Source organism: Stegostoma tigrinum, chromosome 22 (assembly GCF_030684315.1).
Source record: "Stegostoma tigrinum isolate sSteTig4 chromosome 22, sSteTig4.hap1, whole genome shotgun sequence".
Lineage (NCBI taxonomy): Eukaryota > Metazoa > Chordata > Chondrichthyes > Orectolobiformes > Stegostomatidae > Stegostoma > Stegostoma tigrinum.
In genome coordinates this window covers 53,796,610-53,821,161 of record NC_081375.1, presented here as the reverse complement: position 1 = coordinate 53,821,161, position 24,552 = coordinate 53,796,610, and the positions used below count along the sequence as shown (strand labels likewise).

The 24,552-nt window shown below is 43.1% G+C and overlaps 2 protein-coding genes across 11 annotated transcripts in view; both read right to left on the bottom strand.

Moving 5' to 3' along the window:
- LOC125463829 (WW domain-binding protein 2-like) overlaps positions 1 to 12,956 on the bottom strand; it is a 40,757-nt gene extending 27,801 nt beyond the window's left edge. For 6 of the 9 annotated variants that reach the window (XR_009447085.1, XR_009447086.1, XR_009447087.1 and 3 more), the window contains exons 1-2: positions 12,769 to 12,852; positions 1,120 to 1,228 (exon numbers count right to left, since the gene is read on the bottom strand). Coding sequence is in view for 3 of the 9 variants with exons in the window: in XM_059653841.1 (XP_059509824.1) it covers positions 1,120 to 1,228; positions 12,769 to 12,806 (147 nt within the window). In the remaining 6 variants the exon portion in view is untranslated. Of the gene's footprint in view, positions 1 to 420; positions 560 to 1,119; positions 1,229 to 8,455; positions 8,513 to 12,768; positions 12,859 to 12,932 lie in introns of those variants that run through there. The other 3 variants (XR_009447090.1, XM_059653843.1, XM_059653842.1) reach the window with 3 other exon arrangements.
- Positions 12,957 to 15,064: 2,108 nt separating this feature from the next.
- On the bottom strand, positions 15,065 to 24,537 carry atp5pd (ATP synthase peripheral stalk subunit d). 2 transcript variants are annotated; one of them, XM_048555085.2, is made up of 6 exons: positions 24,443 to 24,537; positions 22,665 to 22,795; positions 21,298 to 21,394; positions 19,988 to 20,059; positions 18,790 to 18,852; positions 15,065 to 15,275 (listed from the first exon to the last, which is right to left on the bottom strand). In XM_048555085.2, exons 2-6 carry the CDS (start codon positions 22,784 to 22,786, stop codon positions 15,144 to 15,146), a joined length of 486 nt encoding a protein of 161 aa, XP_048411042.1. In that variant the 5' UTR covers positions 22,787 to 22,795; positions 24,443 to 24,537; the 3' UTR covers positions 15,065 to 15,143. The 2 variants fall into 2 exon arrangements, with proteins under 2 accessions (XP_048411042.1, XP_048411043.1); XM_048555086.2 differs by having other exon boundaries at positions 24,371 to 24,486.
- Positions 24,538 to 24,552: the final 15 nt, after the last annotated feature.

Here is a 24,552-nt window from a genome sequence, read left to right as displayed (position 1 = left end):
AACCAGCAACTCATCAACTAAACAAAATCAAAGATGCACAAAAAACATGAGGAAAATGTGCCCAAGTCATTGAATACTGCTTCAACACATGGCCAGCATATGTGCCACACAACCTTTTCTAGAGGAACTGAGAATGTTTTTGGGTTGACTAGCGAAACCATCGTATTTGATATTCCTGCAAAAAAGAAATTGAAGTTATAGACATGCAGAAAAGGTGTAATACAATGGATGGAATGATACATGTGGATGTGAATTGGTGTAAATGGTTAGGTATGACTGTGAGATATGCAAATGAAAAAGAGTATACATGATCACAGAAGTGATGGAACATCACATAATCTTTTATCTCACTTGCAACCTTGTGACAAGAATGAAGCCACAGTAATATTTCTTTTTCAATAAAGTTAATGTTTTCCTTACCTCAGCTGCACAACAGGATCAAGTACATTATATCTGCAGCTCTTCACTGTGTTTGATCACATAGTGTCTGTGTCTTAACTTTGCTTCTGTTGGTACTGCTTTCATTTCAAGTGTCGTCACCCCTACTTGTCCAGTATTTCTTAATAACCAGGAAAATTAAACATACTCAAAAGCAATAAAATCATTTTAATGGAATTACAAATTTTCCTCACTAGGTTAAAACTATACAAAATGGTGCATCATTCCCCATCCCACCAATTCTCAATTAAGAAACATTATTGCTGAGGAATAAATTATCCAATATTCCAAGTCAAGTATCACAGAGTTTTGATGCAGTACAGCAAAATGTTATGTTATCTTATTAAATGTTTGTGAGGCTCGCAAAGCATAGATTATTTACATATGTAATCTTCTTTTGCACTTCCATCAAATAGTCAGTGTAGGAAGGAAGTTTTATTTTGTATAGTCTGAGCAATGAGCAGCCAGTATTGAGGCATAGAAGAGTTTCATGATATTATTCTTAACTGGACATGAACTCTGGTCAATGAAATAGGCTTTTCTATTCTGATTTTAATGCCCATAAGTGATGACTGCCGTTAATGTAATATGAAGCTCACAGCCTGTGTGTTTATTTAATGTAGAAATAGACAGGACTTCTTCTCAGCATTTCTCAGGTGTGGAAGGTGCAACATTACTTACTTGATGTGGCAACAGGTAAAGAGTTCCCTTCCTTGAACTGTTGAAAATCTCCAATGTTGCACTCTTGTTCTTGACTGACAGCTCCACATAGTCATAAAACATCAGAAAACTGCAAGCACAAGAAACAGAATGTAATGCCATGCCACACACAAGCAGGGCTTCCTACCTCTTACCTCCTTTGACCAAGTTGATCACCCTAGATAGCTAGGTTTAGAAGGCAGCTTCACAATAAACTTCTCCACTATCTCATTCAGGTTTACAGTGTAGACAATGAATGCTGTGTAGTTTATGGATTACCTGATCTCCACACATGTGCTTTCTGGCAAAGATTGCTAGAAAGCAACCAGGAATGATTGAGGAGTCCACAGTTAGTAGGCAGAGACATTACATTTTGGATTTAGGTCAGAATTTAGGAGAATTCTTTCAACTCAAGATGATTGAAAGGCTTTGGAATATGCAATTCGTTTCGATTACTGAGGCAGATTAGTTATAAATAGACAAAAAGGTTGTAGGAAAGGAGGGTAGAGGGACATAAGAGAATGAACGACTACACTGGCAACTTGAGGTTAAACAGTTTTATGTTGCTGTAGTGATTGTTATGAGGTTGGCCAGGTGGATCTCATTGAGTATGAGTTCCTGATTGGGGCTGTTAATGTGGGCCAATCAGGCAGTGCTGGCTGACAGATATAATAAGGGGTCTCAAGGACTCGCCTTACTCGTGAGATTGGCCCTGCATTGGCTGGTCAGAGTCCATATGCTGGCTGGCTGGCTGGCTGGCTGGCTGGCTGGCTGGCTGGCTGGCTGGCTGGCTGGCTGGCTGGCTGGCTGGCTGGCTGGCTGGCTGGCTGGCTGGCTGGCTGGCTGGCTGGCTGGCTGGCTGGCTGGCTGGCTGGCTGGCTGGCTCAAGAGCTCTGGACTCATGGCAGGCAATATGGAATTAGGCCACAGATCACCATGATCCTACTGAATGGCTCACTGGGCTGAATGGCCTACTCATGTTCCTAACAAAAACATAACAGGCAAATAAATATTGTGGCTATGACAGCAGATCAAGGCTTTTTGCAGTGAGTAGCTTATATATTGACTCTCCAAAATGTCTCTGCCATTTAAAAGTCACAAGTCAGAAGTATAACTGAATACTTTCCACTTTCCTGGATGGGTCCAGCTCCGACAATAATCAAGGTGCTCACACCATCCTACCAGAGTAGCCCAGTTGATCATTGTCCCGTCCACCACTGATACAAGCACAGTGTACTATTTTGAAGGACAAGGGCAGCAAATATATGGTTACACCACCATCTACATGTTCCCCTCCAAGCTGCACATCGTGCTAACATGAAACAATATCGCTAGTGTCACTACATCAACATCTTGGAATTTCCTCCCCAACAACATCGTTGGATGCCAATGGTTAAAGGAGGCTCCTCACCACTACCTTTGCAAAATAAATTAGAAGTCTGTAATAAATTCTCTCTTTGCCAGTGATACCCACATCAGAACAAAAATGTTGAGTGCACCATATCATACCAAAAGCAGAAGGATGAAATTTTGTTTTCTAGTCTCCAACCTATTCTGTGTTACAATCATGATGTGGAGGTGCTGGTGCGGGGCTGAGGTGGACAAGGTCAAAAATCACACGACACAAGTTATAGTCCAACAGGTTTATTGAAAACAGTAACTGTTGGACTATAACCTGGTATTGTGTGATTTTTGACTGTGTTGTAATCATATATAGCTGAAGACATGTTAAATGGCATGAAGAAATTCCCACCAATGCTAGTTAAAGGGATCATGAACTACTTATACGTTAGCTGGTGGATTAAATCCTGTAGCTGTTCATGCAATTTTGCAACTTTCCTGTATTTGACTAAGTCTGGATGATGCGGAAAAGTGGTCTAAGTGATGCTGAAATATTTATTTGTTTAAAACCCTGTGTTGAATCAAACTGCTTGCACATATCGGTGTCTTCCTCTGGGAACTGAGCATAACTAGAGGAACAAAAAGAGGCCACACAAAGCATGGCAAACTGTTAGAAAAGGGGGAAGAGGAGGGAGAGAACAGGTCTTACCAGGAGGATTTATTTAAAGACATGTAAAGAACATATGAATGAACTTCAAAAATTGTACCTGCAACCATAGCTAACATGGGAAATCAGAAACTATGTTAAAGCTAAAGAGGAGGCATAGAAAATGGCCAGAAAAAGCAGCAAATCAGAGGACTGGGAGAAATGTAAACTTCTGCAGAGGACAAAGGGAAATAGAATATGAAAGTAAGCTTGCAGAAAACATAAAAACTGATTGCAAAAGCTTTTATAGATATGTGACGAGAACAAGACTAGTGAAGACAGGTGCAGATCATTTCCAGTTAGAAGCAGAATTCAGAATGGACAACAAAGAGATGGCAAACCAGTTGAACAAATGCTACAGATCTGAATTCATTTAGGAGGGCACAAATAATCTTCAGGAAATGCCAGAGGACAGAGATTCAAGCATGAAGGAGGAACGGAAGGAAATCCTTATTAGTCAGGAAATGGTACTGAGGAAATTGATGGGATTAAAACACGGTAAGTCCCTCAGGCCTGATGCTCTGCATCCAGAGTACTTAAGGAAGTGGCCCTAGAAATAGATGCATCAGTGATCATTTTCCAGCATTCTGTAGACTCTGGAAGAGTTACAATGGACTGGTAGCTAATGTAACTCCATTCTTTAAAAAAAAAGAAAATGGCGAATTATAGGCCATTTAGCCTGACATTGGGGTAGAGGGGAAAATGCTGGAGTCAATCATTGGGGATGTAATAAGTGAGCATCTGGAAAGCAGTAACAGAATCGGTCCTAGTCAACATGGACTCACTAAAGGGAAATCATGCTTCACAAGTCTTTTGGAATTTTTTGAGGATGTGACCAGTGGAGTAGAAAATGGCGAATCAGCGGATGTTGCGAATCTGGGCTTTCAAAAGCTTTTAATAAGGTTCCACACAAAAATCAGTAAGAAAGATGAAAGCCTATGGTATAGGAGGTAATGCATTGACATGGATAGAGAATGGGTTGGCACTCAGAAAGCAGAAAGTTGGAATAAACAGGTCCTTTTCAGAGTGGCAAACAGTGATAAGCGGGGTGCCACAGGGTTCAGTGCTGGGACCTCGGCTGTTCACAATATACATTAATGATTTGGATGAAGGAATTGAATGCCATATCTCCAAATTTGCAGATGACACTAAGCTGGGTGGCAGTGTGTGCTGTAAGGAGGATGCTAAGAGGCTGCAGCGTGATTTGGACAGACTGGCTGAATGGGCAAATGCAATATAATGTGGATAAATGTGAAGTTATCCACTTTGGTTGCAAAAACAGAAAGATAAATTATTATCTGAATGAGGCAGTTTAGGAAAAGGTGAAGTGCAACGAGACATGGGTGTCACGGTGGAGAAGTCGCTGAAAGTTGGCATACAGGTGCAACAGGCGGTGAGGAAATCTAATGGCATGCTCTCCTTCATAGTGAGAGAATTTGAGTATCGGAGTAAGGATGTCTTGCTGCAGTTATAGAGGGCCTTGGTGAGGCCAAATCTTAAGTATTATGTACAGTTTTGGTCTCTTAGTCTGAAGAAGGACATTCTTGCAACTGAGGAAGTCCAGCAAAGGTTCACCAGACTGATTCCCAGGATGGAAGGACTGATGTATGAGGAAAGACTGGGTCAACTGGGCTTGTATTTGCTGAAATTTAGATGAATGAAGTGGAATCTGATAGAAACATAAGAAATTCTGAGGGGACTGGACAGGCTAGATGTGGGAAAATTATTCCCAATATCGGGAAGGTCCAGAACAAGGCATCACAGTCTAAGAATGAGGGGTAAGCCATTCAGTACTGAGGAGAAAGAATTTCTTCACTCAGGGTTGTGAACCTGTGAAATTATCTCCCACAGGAGGCTGTTGGGGTCAGTTCATTAGATCATTCAAGAGGGATCTTGACGTAGCCCTTGTAGCTAAAGGGATCAAGGGGTATGGAAAGAGGGTGGGAATGGGATACTGAGCTTGCATGATCAGCCATGATCATATTGAATTGTGGTGCAGATTCAAAGGGTCGAATGGCCTACTCTTGCATCTATTTCCTATATTTCTATGTTTGTCCACCCAGGGCTTTCAGGGAGCAATTCTTTTACCTCAACCTTAACAGAAGCCAACATTTGAGATATCTTCACTTCACAAAATAACTAAAATCTGGCATCTGCTGCTGCAGCCACAACGACAGCCTCAAAGCAAAATGAGGGCAGCACTGATGTGGGGATTATCAAGGTGAATATCATGGCTTTTTATTTATATGATACAGAATCATAAGATAATTAGAATATATAAAGAACCAATTCAGGGACCATAATGTCTATGCTGACGTTTTGGATAGGGACTCAGTTAGTCCCACTCTTTTACTCTTCCCACTATCTATCGAGTCCAGTTTTGCTAGGGCTCCTTGACCACACACTATTAAATGTGACATTGATGTGGAGTTGTCACTCTCACCTCACCTCTGGAATTCGACTCTTTTGTCTATGTTTGAATCAAGGCTGCAGTGAGGTCTGGAGCTGAATGGCCCTGGCAGAACCCAAACTGGGCATCACTGAGCAGGTAAATGTTGAGCAGATGCTGCTTGATAGCACTCTGCAAGACATTTCTATTACTTTTACTCATGATCAAGAGTGGACTGATAGGGGGAGTGATAATTGGCCAGGTTGGATGTTCCCTGCTTTTTATGTCTAAGATGTGCCTGGGCAACTTTTGGGTACATTGTCAGGTAGATGCCAGTGTTGTATCTGCACTGGGAGAGCGTGAATAGGGGAGTGGCAAGTTCTGAAGCACAAGTCTTCAATACGATTGCCCGAGTGTTGTCAGAGTCCATAGCTTTTGCACAATCCAGGGCCTCCAACTGTTTCTTGATATCACATGGAGTGAATCGAATTGGCTGAAGACTGTTATCTGTGATGCTCGGAACTACTGGAGGAGGCCAGGATGGATCATCCACTCAACACTTTTAGCTGAAGATTACAGTGAATGCTTCAAACTTATCTTTTGCTCTGCTGTGTTAGGCTCTTCCTTCATTGAGGATTAGGAACGTTCCTGCAGTCTTCTCCTCCTGTGAGTTTTTTAATTGTCCACCACCATTTACAACGAGATGTAGCAGAACTGTAGCGTTTAGGTCTGATCCATTAGCTGTCGGATTGCTTATCTATCACTTGCTGCCAATGCTGTTTGGCATACATATAGTCCAATTCAGTAGCTTCACTAGTTTGACACCTCATCTTTAGCTATGCCTGGAGCTGCTCCTCACAAGCCCTCCAGCATGTTCCATTGAACCACAGTTGATCCCCTGGCTTGATGGTAATGGTTGAGCTGGATTGTGCTGGAGTACAATTCTCCTGCTGTTGATGGCCCACAGCACTTCAGATGCACAATCTTGAGTTGCTAGACCATTTGAAGTCTGTGCTACTTAGCACAGTGATAATCAGAATCACAGCATCAACACAATGGACAGCATTCTCAATGTAGAGTATTGTCTCCACAAAGACAGTGCAGTGGTCACTTGTACAATCAAAGACAGGTGCATCTGCAGCCAGTAGATTGGCAAGGGTGAGGTCAAGTTTTTTTTTCCTTCTTGTTAGTTCCATCACCACCTGCCGCAAACCCAGTCTAGAAGCTATGTTATTTTCAGAGCCAACCAGTTCCATCAGTAGTGTTGCAGCTAAGCCACTGTTGGCGGTGGGCATTGAAATCCCACACCCAGAGTAGTTTTGTGCCCTAGCCATCCTTAGTGCTTCCTCCAAGTGTTGTTCCTCCTCCAAGAGGAGCACTAAATCATCAGCTGAGGGAGGATAGTATGCGGTAATCAGCAGGAAGTTTCCTTGCCCATGTTTAACCTGTTCATGGAGTCCAGACTCCATGTTGAGGACTCCCAAGGAAACTCCCTCCCAACTGGATACCACTGTTGTGCCACCTCTGCTGGGTCTGACCTGCCAGTCTGTGACGGTGGTGTCAGGACATTGACTTAAGGCTTGATTCCATGAGTACGACTGTGTCAGGCAGATGCTTGACAAGTCCGTGAGGCAACGTTCTCAATTTTGGCACTAGCTCACAGATGTTAGTAAGGAAGACTCTGCAGGGTCGACAGGGCTGTTTCTGCAATCATCTTTCTCAGAGCCTAGGTCAAGGCCCTCTGATTCGTCCTGTTTCATTTCTTCGTCGAGACTTTGTAGTAATTGATATAACTGAGTGGCTTGCTCAACCATTTCAGAGGGCAGCTGAAAGTAACCTCAGTGTTGTGGGTCTGGAATTACATGTAGATCATACCAGGTAAGGATGGCAGATTTCCTTCCCTGAAGAATATTAATGAGCCAGTGGGTGTTTACGAAAAAAATCAACAATGGTTTTATGGTCATCGGTAGATTCTTAATTTCAGATATTTTTTATTGCATTCAAATTCCACCATCTGCCTTGGGAGGATTTGAACTCAGATTGTTAGCTGAGTTTCCAAATTAATCGTCTAGCAACAGTATTCCAAAAGTGGCCTAACCAATGTCCTGTACAGCTGCAACATGACATTCCAACCCCTGTACAAAGTGCACTGACCAATAAAGGCAAGCATACCAAACATCTTCTTCACCACCCTGTTTTTCAAGGTAATATGAACTCGCACCCCAAAGTCTCTTTGTGCAGCAACTCTCCCCAGGGCCTTGATTTGACCTACCAAAATGCAGCACCTCACGTTTATCTAAATTAAACTCCAACAGCTACTCCTTAGCCCATTTGATCAAGGTCCCCTTGTACACTGAGATAATCTTTGCTGCCCACTACACCACCAATTTTGGTGTCATCTTCAAACTTATTAACCATTCTTTCTACATTCACATCTAAAGCATTTCTGTGAATGACAAAAGCAGTGGACCCAGCACCGATCCTTGCGGCACACTGTTGGCCACAGGCCTCCAGTCTGAAAAGCAACCCTCCACCACATTCTGTTTCCTACCTACAAGTCAAGTTTGTACCCAATTAGCTAGGTGTCCCTGTATTCCATGTGATCTAACCTTACTAACCAGTATATCATGTGGAACCTTGTTGAATATCTTACTGAAATGCATATAGACAACGTCCATTGCTCTGCCTTCATCGAACTTCTTCAAAATAACTCAATTAATTTAGTCAGACATGATTTCCCACACACAAAGCCATGTTGACTCTCCCTAATCAGTCCTTGCCTTTCCAAATACGTATAAATCTGTCCCTCAGAATCACCTCCAACAACTTGCCCACCACTGATGTCAGTTTCACCAGTCTATAGTTTCCTGGCTTTTCCTTACCACTTTCCTTAAAGAATGGCACCATCTTAGCCAACCTCCTGTCGTCTGGCACCTCACCTGTGGGTTTGAATCATACAAATTACAATTAGCTTTACTATCACAAGTACTCAAATGAGTATGGTGAAAGGTATACAAGTCATCACGCAGAGCACCATCTGAGATATAAAAGTCCCTACGTACAGCTTCTTCAGTTACAGTTCTTAGAAAAACAGAGAATTAAAATATCCAGCACTGCTGATTTTAGGAATAAATTGTAAAATGGAGAAATAAAAAGTTCAGAACTACGGTCTTCCAGTCCAATCCATGTCTCAACAACAATTCATTGAGAAGGCAAAAAAGCAGGATAACGGGGAAGCAGTAGGTGTAATAGTTTTGGATTTCCAAAAGGCATTCCATAAGGTACTACACATAAGGCTACCTATGAAGAGCCAATGATATTGGGGGGTAGGTTATTAACAAGGCAGAAAGTTGGGACAAGGAATCCATTTTCAGATGGTAACCTATAACTAGTGGAGAATGTCACAGAGATTAGTGCTGGAACCACAATTATTTATAAAATGTATGTTAATAACTGGGATGGCAGAAGTGAATTTGTATTGTGGCGAATGACAGTCACACACAAATAGGTTTGAAAGCATATGGTGAGAATGGGAGAATCTGCAGAGGGATATAGGCAGGTTAATTCAGCATGCAAAAACTTGGCACATGGAATATAATGTGGGAAAACGTGAAGAGGGTCGTGCACTTTGGCAGGAAGAATTTAACAGCTGAATAACATTTAAATGGAGAAATATGAAAGCTACAGAACAATGGGATTTGGGGATCCACGTGCATGAATCATAAAAACGCTAGTATCCAAGTTCAGCAGGTAATTGGGAAAGCAAATGGAACATTGGCCTTAATTTGAAAGGGAATGGAATTAAGTAGAGAAATCTCATTAAAGCTACACAAGGCTCTGGTTGGACTATATCTGGAATAGTGTGAATAGTTTTAGGCTCCACATCTGAAGAAAGCTATATTGGCATTGGAGGCAGTCCAGAGAATGCTCACTAGCTGGTCTCCAGGTATGGAAAAAATTTCTTTGAATGAGAGACTGAGTAGGTTGGGCCTGTACTCATTGGAGTTTAGAAGAATGGGGCAAGGCCTTATCAAAACATAAAATATTCTTAAGGAACTCAACAGCGTAGATGCTGACAGGTTGTTTCCACTTGTGGGATAGTCTGAGACTGGAGGCCATAATCTCAAAGCATGGGGTCACCAAGTTAGGCCAGAGGGGAGAACTGCTTCTCTTAGATAGTAATAAATCTGTAAAATTCATTACTATAGAAGACTGTAGCGGCTGGATTGTATAGTGTATACAAGGCGGAGATAGACATTAATCCGTGAGGGTTTCAAGAGTTATGAGAAAAGGCAGAAAAGTGGAATTGAAGATTATCACATTAATCATGATCTAAGTGAACATAATGGGCCAAATGACCCACTTCTGCTCTTATGTCTTATGGTCAAAGTAAGTTGACTCCAGTTCCATAGCTTCAAAATGAACAGATTATTGTTGGAAGAGTTGCGCCTCAACCAGGGTCAACTGACTGTTGCTTAATTAGTCTGTGGGACAGCCCTCCCAATTTTGGCACAAGCCCCAGATGTTAGTAAGGAGGGCTTTACAGGATTGACAGGTCTGGCTTTCATAGAATCCCTACAGTGTGGAAACAGGCCTTTCAGCCCATCAAGTTTGCATCAATCCTCCAAAGAACAGCCTCCCAGCCTATCCCCATAACCCTGCATTTACCATGCCTAAACACACCTAGCCAACACATCCTTGGACTGAGGGATGAAACCATAACACTCGGCAGAAACCCACGCAGACGTGGGGAGAATGTGCAAACCACGCAGATTGTTACCCAAGGTTTTAGAGTAGATTTGTAGCTTGGGTTGTGGATGTTGTGGTTGATTGGCTCGCCGAGCTGGTTCATTGTTTTTCAGCAAACGTTTCATTGCCCTACTGGGTAACATCATCATTGTAGCCTCCAATGAAAAGCTGTTGTGTTTTCCCACCTCTTATTTAAACTCTGGAGTTCATTGAGCTGGATTACCTCACTTCCGGTTTTCCTTTGCAGTGGAGTGTATCTCGGGTCAATCTCTGTGTGTTTGTTGATAGCTTTCTTTGTGGAGTACCAGGCTTCTAGGAATTCCCACGCTTGTCTCTGCTTTGCTTGTCCCTGTCGAATTGGTGGTTCTCCTTATCCATGTGGATAGAGATGAGTGAGTATTGGTCACATCTTTTTGCAGCCAATTGATGAGCGTGATGAGTGTGTCAGGGCGTGTAGTATCTTCCTGGTGTTGTTCATGTAAAATACATCTTTTGGCCCAGTTTTTCGGTATCCGTTGTCTTTGAATACCTGGAAGAGGTGCTCTTCTTCTTCTTGGCGTAGCTCTATGCCGTAGCAGTGTGTTGTTGCCTGTTTAAATCGTATTCTCATGCAACTTTGTTTGTGTGTTAGGTTGGCTGCCGACACACTCATCACTCTACTTTACATCAGGAACACATCTGAACTGACTACAAGACTCCAACAACCACCGGGCATCAGATTAGCACACAAATACACATCAACCCTACGACAACTACTCACCCAAACCAAACACCGACTACGGACAGGACCAACGTCATATACAAGATTCCCTGCAGAGACTGTGACAAACACTACATCAGACAAACAGGAAGGATATTAACAAGAGTACATGGACATCAATTGGCTGCAAAAAGACACAACCAATACTCACTCATCTCTATCCAAATGGATAAGGAGAACCACCAATTTGACTGCGGCAACACCAAGATTCTGGGACAAGCAAAGCAGAGACAGATTCTGGGACAAGCAAAGCAGAGACAAGCATGGGAGTTCCTAGAAGCCATCAACAAACACAAAGATCGACCCCATACACACTCCATTGCAAAGGAAAACCGGAAGTGAGATAATCCAGCTTAACGGACTCCAGAGTTTAAATAACAGGTGGGAAAACACAACAGTGCTTCATTGGAGGCTGTACTAACGATGTTCCCAGCAGGGTAACGAAACGTCTGTGGAAAAACAACAAACCAGCTCAGTGAGCGAACCAACCACAAGATTGTTACCCAGGCTGGAATCCAATCCAGGTCCCTAGCGCTGTGAGGCAGCAGTGCCACCCAGTGAGTCACCATGCTTCAACAATATTTGTTTGCCAAATAATTTCCAGGGTCAACATCTATGCTGGCTGACCCTTCGAGGTTTTGTAGAATTTTATATTATTGAGTGGCTAGCCAGGCTATTTTAGACAGTATTTAAAAGTCAGCCACATTACGGTGGTCCGGAGTCACAAATAGGCCAGGTCAGATAAGGATGGTAGATCTTCTCTAAAAGACATTAATCAACCAGTTGGGTTTTTATGATAAACTAAATTAAAAATCTCACCTTTCGGAGCAGTAAGATTCAAACCCCTGTCTCAGCATAGCAGCCTGGCCTTCTGAATTGTTAGCCCAGCAATATAATTAATGCACCATCAACTCCCTCAGAGCGTGTGTATTGCATCACTTACATCCATATTTTAACGTTTGTCTTATGCTGGATCTTACTGTCCAATGTATTCTGTGAGTTAGTGAGCAGACTATTGAGTTAATAATTCAGTTTGCTGGTGCCATACGACTCAGAAGTGCAGTAAACAGTGGGAAAACTGTAACAGGCTTCAGGGGAGTACATGGATGCCTATTTCGATATTATCTCAAACAGGAACGGGATAGCGACAGGACTAGTACTTTCGGCGATGTTGATGAAGAGATAAACATCAGCCAGGCCACTGGGAAGAAGACCCAGTTTTTATTTTGTTTAAGGCGGGCGAGCCCAGTATCACTTGACGTTAGCTTTCAGAGGGGAAACTGCATAAATATTTGAATGTTGAAAAGTCACAGGGAGATGGGAAAACGGCGGGGCAAGTGGACTCTTTCAACGCCGGCAAGGATACGATAGGCCGAATGGCCTCCCCCTGGGCCGTGTCGTTTCTGTGTCATTGATAAAATAGAATCGGTGCCGATAACAAATAACCGTTAACAGAAACGCAGCTATTGTGTGTAACCGACACGAGGAATAAATAAAGTAAAACTCCCTGCCGGAGCCTGGATTGCTGCCCGTTCCCGGTTACTGGGTACGTCCGGTTACCGGGCTCCTTACACCCACCCCCCCCATCACCCCTCACCCCGGGCATCACACCCTCCGGTTACCGGTCCCTTCCCCCCCAACCCGCGGTGGTAGACCCTGTGAGTACTGGTGCTCTCCTCCCGGTACCTCTGGTGACCGGGCTGCCCCGGTTTATTGATCGCCATCTCCCCACCGGGCTGACGGACAGAAATGTCTGGAAACGGAGCGACACCGGGCACCGCCCCCTCCCTCCCCTTAAAGGGACAGGCTCCCCCTCAGCCGCGGCCGCAGCTTCTTAAAGGGACACTCACCGCCCCCAGGCTCCACCGGAATACACCTCACACGTGGGACTCAGGAAACAGCGCACCTTCTGCTTCAACTGTATAAAAGGTTTGATAAGCCTCCCCAGTTCAAAGCTCAGAAACGTTCACATTTTGCACATCTTTGACATTACGAAATAATTCCCAAACCAAACATTCAATATCTAATTAAAAGCTCCCAGAGCACATAGATTAGAAATTAAAACTCTCTCTTCAGTACGCCATAAAACAGACCTACCTCAAGCAAAGCGCTAGTTATATACAAAGTGAAAGCTCCCTGGTCCAACACAGTACAATACTCCCATCTCAAGTACAGCATTTGCTAGGTTCCCCTCGACTGTCACATCTGGGTCTGATTTCTCAACCACAGTACATCTACAATAAATTCACTAGCGGGACACAACTCCTGACCCTACAACCACCACCTTGGGGGCCTTCTCTAATTCTTACTTTCTACTTGAAAACATGACCAATTCTTCTAGCTCTTGGCTCTCCAAAGTCATTATGAGGATCAATGGTCGGCACAACATCGTGGGCTGAAGGGCCTGTTCTGTGCTGTACTGTTCTATGTTCTATCCCTCGAACCCTTTAACACCAACCCAGGAATAAGGTATATCTTTTGGCCTGCCCAACATTATTCATAAGCCTTATTCATTCTCAGGAGGTGGGTATCACTGGCATTATCAGCACATAATGTCCACCTACCCCTTGCCCTGACAAAATACAGTGTGTGCTATTACTAGCTGGTTTACAATGCTACTTCAGAAGCCAAGTAAATCAAGCACATTAATGATGACAATGAAGTCACACAAGAATGGCAAGATTTCTTTTCCAAAAGCACATTAGATAAATTTAGAAGAATCTAACTACCATAATCACTTTTACTGATACAAGCTTTATAATTCATTATTTTCACCAAAATTCCAATTCTTATAATCCTGTTCTGGGATTTGACCTCATTCACTGGTTACTAACCTGTACTACTTTAGCACTACCATTTGTTTTTTTATTGACTGGGCATAATTAATCTCACCCTTTTTCATTTTTTCCTTGCACAACCCATTTCAAATGGAGGATAACCAAACATACCCACAATTTTGCAGCAAGGAAGCCAGAGAATAAGTTGGATTTAGAAACACATTTACACTTCATTCTCAGCCAGAAAAATGTTTTTCCTGTACCTCAAGACAACCTCACAAAATGAGACCAGTTATTACCTGTCCAAATGTTCAAAAGACATCACCAGTGAATCAACTGACTGGGCAGAAGCAAAAGCAAGATAAACTGTGAAGTTCAAATTAAATTCAACTTCCATCTTTTGCAATGTGAGCTGATCTGACTCAGGGAAGGGGTTTACCTTTGGTCCCTAACACCGAGGAGGTTGCTATTCCACTGCCCTGGAATAAAGAATGATCAGCATCCAGTCTCAGAAACAACTTGCTAAACGATTAGCACCCTTTTCTTTAGTATGAATTGGGGCTGTTTGAAAATTGGCATTCTTGTATTTGTTCTGATGACTGCAAGATGAGAAGCTTCAGTAATCAGCCAGCAATAATTCTATTTATTTCCATGCCCTTTCCAAGTTTAGGATTTTTTGAAAGCACTTTTGGATGTGTCACAGGTGATGTTGGAAAGGTTCAGCCATTACTGTTCATGGGAGCACATGCACAAAATCAGAAAGTGACCAGATAATCTGCTCTTATGTTTTTGATCTTAGATGATACTAACAAAACAATTCTTCACCTTGAAAGGATTTCTCACAGTACAAAGGCACAAATGGAGAAGTCTAAACATTATCTTAACTGAAACTGGACTAGGAAACTGTTGATATCAATTAACAACAGACAGAAGGAGATATAACTCAACTAGATTGCCCACTCAACTCTCTAGAACTCATTGAGATATATCAGGTGATCAGCTGTGGCAGCCTGGAACAGAATATTTTGTTGACTCTCATATAGACTACAGACATAGCCAGTTAGATGACATAGTGGAGAACATACAATCCCTACAGATCTGTGCTATTGCGTGGGTCAGCACGTTCGAGACGCGAGAAGTACTTCATTTAGCTTGAGGAGAGAGGTTGCTAGCTGTACACACAGTAACACAAAGGGAGCACTCACTCAACACTGAACTTGAGCTTTATTTTACAAGAGATAGTTACAGCTGTAGAAAGCACAAACAGTGGGGAGCAGGGGACATTTACAGCTCACTGATGGGCTTGTGTGGCCAGAATGGATACTTCTCCTTGTCCAGTTTAGTCTCAGGGAAAGCTTCATTCAGATCGTCAATGGTCATCTGGTCAAATGGAATCATGTTTTTGAATTTCGTCAACTGGAAAACAGCAAGAGAGAAATGAGAAAATTCACATGATCAAACACACTTGAGATAACCAGAAAGTTTGCTATCTGGGAATCCACACCCATTTTCTCCCTCATTCCTCCCTCCAGAAAAGTTTCTTCATAGCAGCCACCAAATAACCCACCTAACCTCCTCAGTGCTCATGAGCACTGGAGCCACATTGTGGCTACTTTCCACTTTGTCCAGGAGGCATACAATGGTGAAAACAGGATCTAAAATTCAGGATTGAGCGTGCAGCTGATACTTAGACTATAATCCAATCAAACCTGGTTATGTTCTCCAGGAAGCTGGGGAAAGGAGGGAGAGCGGGGTAAGGGTGTCAATGGTACCGCCAGCATGTATTAATACCCAACAGAACAAAAGGAGCCAAAGTTTGACTCTGTAGAATTGTATCAAAATGTGACAAGAAATAGGGGTAGGACCTACTCAATTAATGGTAGGGCCTTGGGTTGTGTTGTACAACAGAAAGAACCAAGTTCAGGTACTCAAGTTTGAAGTTTGCATCACATGCAGCCAGGGTAGATTGCCTTCAATGCTCAGTTTTTTTTTGAGTATAGAGTTGGGAAGTCACGTTAAGGACATTTGTGAGGCCTCTTCTGGAGTACTGTGTCCAGTTCTGGTCATCCAGTTATGGGAAGGATATTAAGCTGGAAGAGGTTCAGAAGAGATTAACCAGGATGTTGCCACATATGGAAGGTTTGCATTATCAAGAACAGGTGGATAGTTTGCTCTTTTTCCACTGGCGGGTAGGAGGTTGAGAGGTGACTTTATAGAGGTTTATAAAATAATGAGGGGTATAGATAGGATTAATGATAGGTGTCTTTTCTCTAGGATGGAGGATTGTAAGATGACGGGGCACACTTAATGAGGATAGACACTTAAAGACATGAGGGGCAAATTTTTCAGAGGGTGTATCGCGTGTGGAATAAACTTCCCGAGGAAGTGTGGGATGTGGGTACAATGTTTAAAAGGCATTTGGATAAGTATATGACTAGAAAAGGTCTGGAGAGATATGGGCCAGCAGCAGGTAGGTGAGACCAGTTCAATCTGGAATTATGTCTGGCATGGAGTGAAGATCTGTCCTTGGCTGTATGACTATGTCATTGAGGTATACAACATAGAAACAGACCCTTCAGTCCAACTCATCCATGCTGACCAGATATCTTACATAAATCTAGTCCCATTTGCCAGCATTTAGCCCATATCCTTCTAAACCGTGAGATAACAAGGGGTAGAGCTGGATGAACACAGCAGGCCAAGGAGCAGAGGAGCAGGAAAGCTGACATTTTGGGCCTAGACCCTCCTTCTAAACCCTTCCTCTTAATATACCTATCCAGATGCCTTTCAAATGTTGTAATCGTACCAGCTTCCAGCACTTCCACTGACAGCTCATTCCATACATGCAACGCCTTCTGTGTGAAAGGGCAACCCAAGGGCGTACCATTAACTGAATAGGTCTTACTGGTTTGTTGCATCAAAATGGGACATTTCTGCAGGTTTGACTCCTTCCATTCTGCTGGGTATTAATACATGCTGGCTGTACCACTGACACCCTTACCCCACTGGCTTTTGCTCCCTCAGCCTCCTGGATAACAATTTGACTGGATTATAGTCTAGGCATTAGCAGCACACTTGACACCCATTTCAGATCCTGTTTTCACCATCGTATGTCTCAGGAGTAGACATTTTCCTAAATCCAGTTCTACATAAAGCAGAATTAGACAGGAGTTCAAACCATCCAGTGACCCCAGGTGGAAAAATGATTTGCAACCATTAAGTGAGGACATGGATCAGTCACTACAGTAAAGCCCCCAAACCTGAGTAGCCCATGGGTATTCATGTAATGACGGCCAAAGCCACAATGCGTCACAGCACTTATAGCTGAGGGACCTTATGAAAACTAGGTTGAGCACCCAAGGTAGATACAGTTACATTTGGGTGAGATTGGCTGAGGTCTAAAAGTTATTAGGTGAACAGAAGAAGTCTGTTTATTACCAGAAATGATATAACTACAGCACTTTTAACAGCATGGAGTGAAATGCAAATGACTCTCAGTCACTTCATATGATGGAATATTCAGACTTCATTTGTGTTTTCTTGGCTTACCTTCGATTACCATCAAAACTGTATCAAATCACCAAAGTGATCATAGTATGGAATGTAGTAAGTGTGTAATACAGATTGAAGCTCGCATTAACAACAGAAACATGAACACACGAGATTATAAAAGTCAAGTGAAAGACTACAGTCATGCTTTGCAAACTATTTTCAATGTGACACCCTGTTTATTCTCCCAGCTTCAAGGGCAATTAGGGATGGGTAACAAAGGCTAGCTTTTCTAGTGACACCTATCCAAGGCCTGCATACATTTAAAAAAGCTCTTAAGAAAAAGAACTTGACCCCAGATGTGAGAAAAACAAAACCCTCTTAAGTCTGAGTTTTTCCAAGTACTTGGGTGATGATGCTACGGCTTTAAGAGGCATATTTTTTCCTGGTATTTTTCATGGAAAGGTTGAGACAGAGGCACTAAGTGGTCTGCTCAAAGCCAATAACGTGAACAGCTTGTAAGACCTAGAGTTATTTTTAAAGTTGGAAAAATAGAAGCAGCCTGAATGGTCGGGGTCAAGCTCCCATATAACCAGGATTTTAGTTTCAGCTTTCAGTAGCTGTTGAGGTTATGAAAGTTGCTAAATCTCTCTCTCTATGCTGTAGCTAAAAGCTTGGGCTCTGATCCTGCTGCTAGAATTGTATGTGAGACAATCAACGTGGATGTACTTTTTCCAAAATTATGCTTTTGGGATGCTACTGTATTGGAACAGTTAATGAGTAGTTTATTTTGGAGTATACCTAGATAGCTTCAGTTATTTTTATTTTGTCTGTATTTTAACTACAGTGTATGAATAAGGCATGTTTTGCTCCAAACCTGATGGCTTGACCAGTCGAACTGCATCTGGAATGCAATGCTGGGCATTTGCCACTAAAAAACATCTTCAGGTCTAGGCTATCTCCTTGACATGTCTTGAAGGGGTATGGTCCAAAACATTTGGAAAGTACTTTTATGTACTCATGCAGATTTCAGGCAAACTCTCCATATTGTCCAGTGACACACACTCACCAATGCAGGGGGAGGTAGTGGCCATTGGACACTTGGACAGCAAAGTCTTAAGTAGACCAAACCAGAGATGGTGCACAGCCACAGCTGCTGTGGAGAACAGAACAGATCAGAAGCCGTGGCTGGCTGGAACCTTTTGCCTTCTTCCCACCACCCATTCCTTCCCCTACAGTTGGAGTCGGAACGTGAGTCTAAAGGTGAGTGGGGGATTAGGCACAGATTGCTTTGTCAGGAACAGAGTTTCAGAAGGCAGCAGATTATATACAGCATGGCTGTCTTGGGCCTGGTAGAGCTGGGAAACAAATTAAAGGGATTCTGTGATTCAAAAGTTGGAAATCTGTCAAATGGTGGTTACTTCTCCTCCCTGTCCATTACCTCTTTCTCATATTTGGAAATCCGATCCTTAGAAGCCTGGGCATAGGACTTAGCGCTCTTGTCCTGTTGAATAAAAAGAAACCATTAACTGAATACAGACCCAGTATTTGATCAGTGATAATGGGAACTGCAGATGCTGGAGAATCCAAGATAATAAAATGTGAGGCTAGATGAACACAGCAGGCCCAGCAGCATCTCAGGAGCACAAAAGCTGACGTTTCAGGCCTAGATCCTTCATCAGAGAGGGAGTTCGGTGGGGCAGGAACAGGCTGAGACAATGGGTCGACCAGGGCAGGCAGGTTTGTGGATTTTGGGAAGGAGATACAAACGGGCCGTGCGGGGTTGGGGAACAATGAGGTTGGAGGCTGTGAGTGGGAGGTCCCCTGAGGTGATGAGGTCATGAATGGTGTTGGAGATGATGGTTTGGTGCTCGGGTCATGATCGAGGGGGCGGTAGGAGGTGGTGTCGGAGAGTTGGCGTTTGGCCTCAGCGATGTAGAGGCCAGTGCGCCACCCTTGTCTGCGGGTTAGATGGTGAGGTTGGGGTTGGAGCGGAGGTCTGCCCGTTCTGCAGGGGAGAGGTTGGAGTGGGTGAGAGGGGTGGAGAGGTTGAGGCGGTTAATGTCTCGCCGGCAGTTGGAGATGAAGAGGTCGAGGGAGGGTAGGAGGCCTGGGGGTGGTGTCCAGGAGGAGGACTTGTGTTGGAAGCAGGTGAAGGGGTCAGTGGAGGGAGGGTTAGGTTCCCGGTTGAAGTAGTAAGCATGGAGGCGAAGACGGCGGAAAAACTGCTCTACGTCCAACCGTGACTGGTATTCGTTGATGTGTGGTTGTAGGGGAACAAAGGTGAGCCCCTTACTTAGGGCTGACCGTTAGTCCTCAGTCAGTGGGAGGTCTGGGGAGGAGGGGGGGGGGGGGGGGGGGGGGTAGAGGTGAAGATGCGGCAGGGCTCAGTGTGGCTGTCTCCTCTGGGGTTGCTGGCTGTGGAGGTTGTGGGCGGAGCGGTGAGGTCGTCGGCCGTGGGCGGGGTTCCCTCTCTGATGAAGGGTCTAGGCCCGAAACGTCAGCTTTTGTGCTCCTGAGATGCTGCTGGGCCTGCTGTGTTCATCCAGCCTCTCATTTTATTACCCAGTATTTGATCAGTTCATTTGTCTGTACAAGACAATCAGCCAGTGTCAACACAAGAAGGGTCTGCTACTCACAGCTTCTTGCTCCTGGGCATTGATCTTCTCCATCTGGGTGTCAATGGGTTCTGGAATCTTCACAGCATTGTACTATTTTGGAGCATACGAATAGAGGAATAGGTGAGAGAAATAATAATATTAAAATTTAAATCTAAATACTTCCTGCAACCCACAGCAGTTTTTCTCCCCCCTAACAGATTACCCGATTTACAAGAGAAGGTGATGATGTTGTGGTAATATAACAGGAATAGTAATCCACCATTGGAATTTGAATTCAGTGAATAACTTTTGTCTAGTTGTGACCATGAAACCATGGACAGCTGTTGTAATAATGCATCTGGCTTACCAACATCCTCATCTCGTCTGACCTAAGGTGACTCCAGGCCCACAATTATGATACATCCAACACCTGAGGTGGTCTAGCTCATCAATTTTGTCAAACCAGATTGTGGGCTGAGGAATGAGAATGGAGGGTGAACTTGCATGAATATATGTGCCAGAAATTAAAACAGCAAACTCAGCCCTGATGACCCCGCAAAATCCTCCATTTTAACATCTGGAGGCTACTGCAAAATTGGGAAAGATATCCCAAGGACTAGTCACACAACTGCTTGAATCATAGGACCATGGCTTGAAGACAACGCTCCAAACACTTGCCCATCTACTAGCAAGACAGACTCATCAATGGTGGAGGCACAGTCATATAGTTGAGGGAGCAGCCTTGAGAGTTTTGACTCTGGAGCCCATAAAGCCTCATGCTATCAAGAAAAATACAGACAATAAAATCACTGATTATCACTGACTACCTCATAAGGCCAGCACTGAAGAATCAGTCCTCCTTCATGCTGAACACTAACTAGAAGCACGGGGAGGACAGCACTGTTGTTCGTGTCTAATTGTCCTCAAACAGGTTTGTGGTCCTGCTGCTCTTGGCATACCCTCAAGTGATGCTGACCTGAACATTTTCTTTCCTATATAGAGATGGAGATACAGACTCTCAACAAGTCTCAGAGCAGACAGCGTTCAAGCACAAAAACAAATTATTGGGCCAATCTTTTTCTTCAACTCAGGAATAGTTGACAATTTCTTCACCCCTCACCCTCAACTTCTGATTCCCCTTAATATCAAGCTTACTATCCATCCCCTTTAAGTCGCATTTTAATCCTTCCTATTCTCTGTAAAATTACTCTACTTTAAGCAACTGTCTAATTCATTTTCAAAAGTTAAGTTGGTCAGGTTGAAAGAACACACACAAAAGCCTTTTTTTGGGTTTTCCTGCCTGTTCAAAGTCCCCCCACAGCAAAACACGTGTGGGGCTGTTCCATCACCTTCTTTTCAAACTCGTCCACCATACCAGCCTTCATAATCACTTTCCGGTAATAGGCCCAGTCAATAGCTGGAGGCTTCTCATGAAGCGAAGTCAGCCTGTGGAGAAGTAGAAACAGTCAGCTGGCTATGACCTATAAATAGACATATTTTAAGAAGGCACGTTCACTGGGAGAAAATCCATTTCCTTTTTGAAAATTGTGCGCTCAACAATATGGATCAGTCTAAAATCTGACCTCTTTCTTTCCCCACAGATGCTGCCTGATCATACTAAGGTTTTAGTGCTTTCTATTGTTATATTGACAATCTTAGATTTTAGAACACTGCCTCCACATTGTCACTTTCTTTCCATTTATAAGCAGTGTCAGCATTTGGCCCAAATACTGCAGGAGCTCAAAAAATGTAAAATGCTTCCCCCCATTTAGGATAAGGGGTAGGAGATTTAAAACTGAACTGGGGAGAAATTACTTCTCTCAGAGGACTGTACATCTGTGGAATTTACTACCCGAGCATGGTGGATGCTGGGACATTGAGTAAATTTGAGGAAGAGATAGGCAGATTTTTTTTATATAAACAGCAATGGTTTGAAGATTTATCGAGCGTGGACAGGAAAGTGCAGTTGAGATTGAGACGAGATCAGCCATGATTGTATGAGATGGTGCAGCAAGCTCTAGGGACTGAATTGCCTACTCCTAGTTTTTCTATTCTTATGTACAGTTTCAAACACCTGCCCTACAACCATTTAATGGGACTGTTGCAAGGGAGCCTTAATGCATATCTAAACCCTTGATGTCCCTGTCCTGGGAGTATTTGATGCAGGCAGTACAGATGAAGTTTTAATTGCGGTTTAAAGACGAGAGGCAACTTCACTCTGTACCTAACACCGGACAGTCCCCATCAAACACTTACAAAAAAAAGCGACAATGTGGAGGGAGCTTTATTGCCTGTCTAATCCTGTACTGAGTGTCTCAGGAGCAGTCAATAGGGATAAGATCAAAGGGAGCTTTATTCTGTTTTTCTAGCAAATCTAGAAATCAATAGTTATTAACAGAATTCAAAAGAAACTTCTTTCCCCAGTGAGCAGTGAGAACATGGAACTCACCACAAGAGAGATCAGCTGAGATGCATTTTATATATACATTTAAGGGAAAACTAAATATTCATCTGCGGGACAAGGGAATAGAGCATCATGTTGATGGAGCTAGATGAGGAAGGTTAGGAAGAGGTTCAGGTGTAGCAATAACAGCAATGTGAACTGGGTGTACTGACTGAGAAAGCATAAACAGTCTTTGTTGGCAAATCAGATTTACAACAAATCACATTTCTGTTCCGACAAGTACTCAGGAACTGAGGTATGGAAAACACTGACCTGCCAGCCAGAGCATCACTTCGGGTTTTCAATGCATTAAACATAGCTCTCTGGTTGGGTGGGACGCATTCGCCAAATGCCAACCAGTCAACAGCTTTCATAGCGACTCGCCGACCCGACATTTTTGCAGTCTAGAAAAGCGGAGTGTCAGAGACTGAGATACGGAGCACTATATTCTGCATTATGTTCTATTACCCTGACGTATTTATCTCAGGTACAATTTGTCCCAATAGCACAAAAAATTTGAACTGTATCGCATAGAATAATAAATCAGTCTGTTGAAACATCCCCTACAATTACGTATATCACAAGCATGTAGCATAAGCTTGATTTACAGCTTTCAAGATGTTTGAAGCATCACCTTTTGCCTTCTTTCTCCCCTATACCTATCAACTTATGGATCTGCACTTAATGTCTCTCTAAAATCTGGATATCCTACAATTGTCAAATAACGTAAAAACCCCTGGTTCACAAACGTCCTTGAAGCAAAGAAATGTGCCATTCTTACCAAGTCTGGTCTACATGTGATTGCAGATTCACAGCAATGTAATTGACTCAACTGGCACCTGGGCAAGTAGAAATGGTCAATAAATGCTTGCCTAGCCAGTGATACCGATATTCACAAATGAATTTTTTGAAAAACCTTATTGGGAATGAGACCACAAGCCAAATACAACACAAATGTTTCAAAACCTGTGTTTAAATTTAAACTGTGTCATCCTCAGCTCACCCTTCTAGCATCCTGACTTGAAACACTACATTTTACATGGCTAAGGGGAACTATACAGGAAATGTATAAATGTACAACTCTACAATTTACCCAATCACATCCTTTGTAAACTTCATTCCCTAAGTGGCCTCTTCACCTAATCCTCGATTCTTGCCTTGCTGCCTACACCCCAACCCACTGAAAATCATTGTCCTTCTTGGAAAAAACCCTCTCTGAATATCAACACTTGGAAACAGAATCAAAAGCACTGAAACAGACACTCTGGTTCAATTCATCCAGGTTGACCAGGCCTCCCCAACTAAACTAGCCCTGTTTGCCTGGGTTTGGCCCATATCTGTCTAAATCTTTCACAGTCACATACCTGTCCAAATGCCTTTTAAATGTTGTAACTGTACTGCATCTATCACATCATCTGGCAGCTCATTCCATTATCGTATCCCATACCATGCTCTGTGTGGAAAAAGTTGCCCCTCAGGTCCCTTTTAAATCTTTCCCCTCTCACTTTAAAATTAATGTCCTCTAGTTTTGAATGCCCCTACCCTGGGGAAAAGACCTTTGTTATTCACCTTATCTATGCTCTTCAATGACTTTATAAGCCTCTAAGGTCACCACCTCAGCCTCCTACACTCCAGAGAGAAAAGTCCCAGCCTCTCCTTGCAACTCAAACCCTTCAGTCCCAATAATATCCTTGTAAATTTGTTCTGCATCCTTTCCAATTTAATAATATGCTTCCCATTGAAGGAATTATTACACCTTTGAAAAATATTCTGCATTTCTATTCTTATGAATAACCTGACCCCTCCCCCACATTATATATACTCAATTGAACTATCTACACAGACAGTCTATTGGGTCCTTGCAGTTTACAATCCTACTTAGCATTGTCTCGTCAGCAAACCCGGACATGTTACCACAAGTTTGTTTAAATTATGATATAAATTATAAATAGTCGATGCTCTTCAACCTCTTGACCCACCTGAAAAGTTGACTCTCTCCAGCTGACTGCAACCTGTCCTCCCTTCCTTTCCCCTCACTCTCTCCCACTCACCTGCCTCCCGAAACAGCTCCACGGCGACTCCTTAATTTACCAAGGACAGCAAGATGGCGAAACGGAAACGGAACTGCGTCATGGTAACCCCTGGAGGGGTTCCGGAGGCG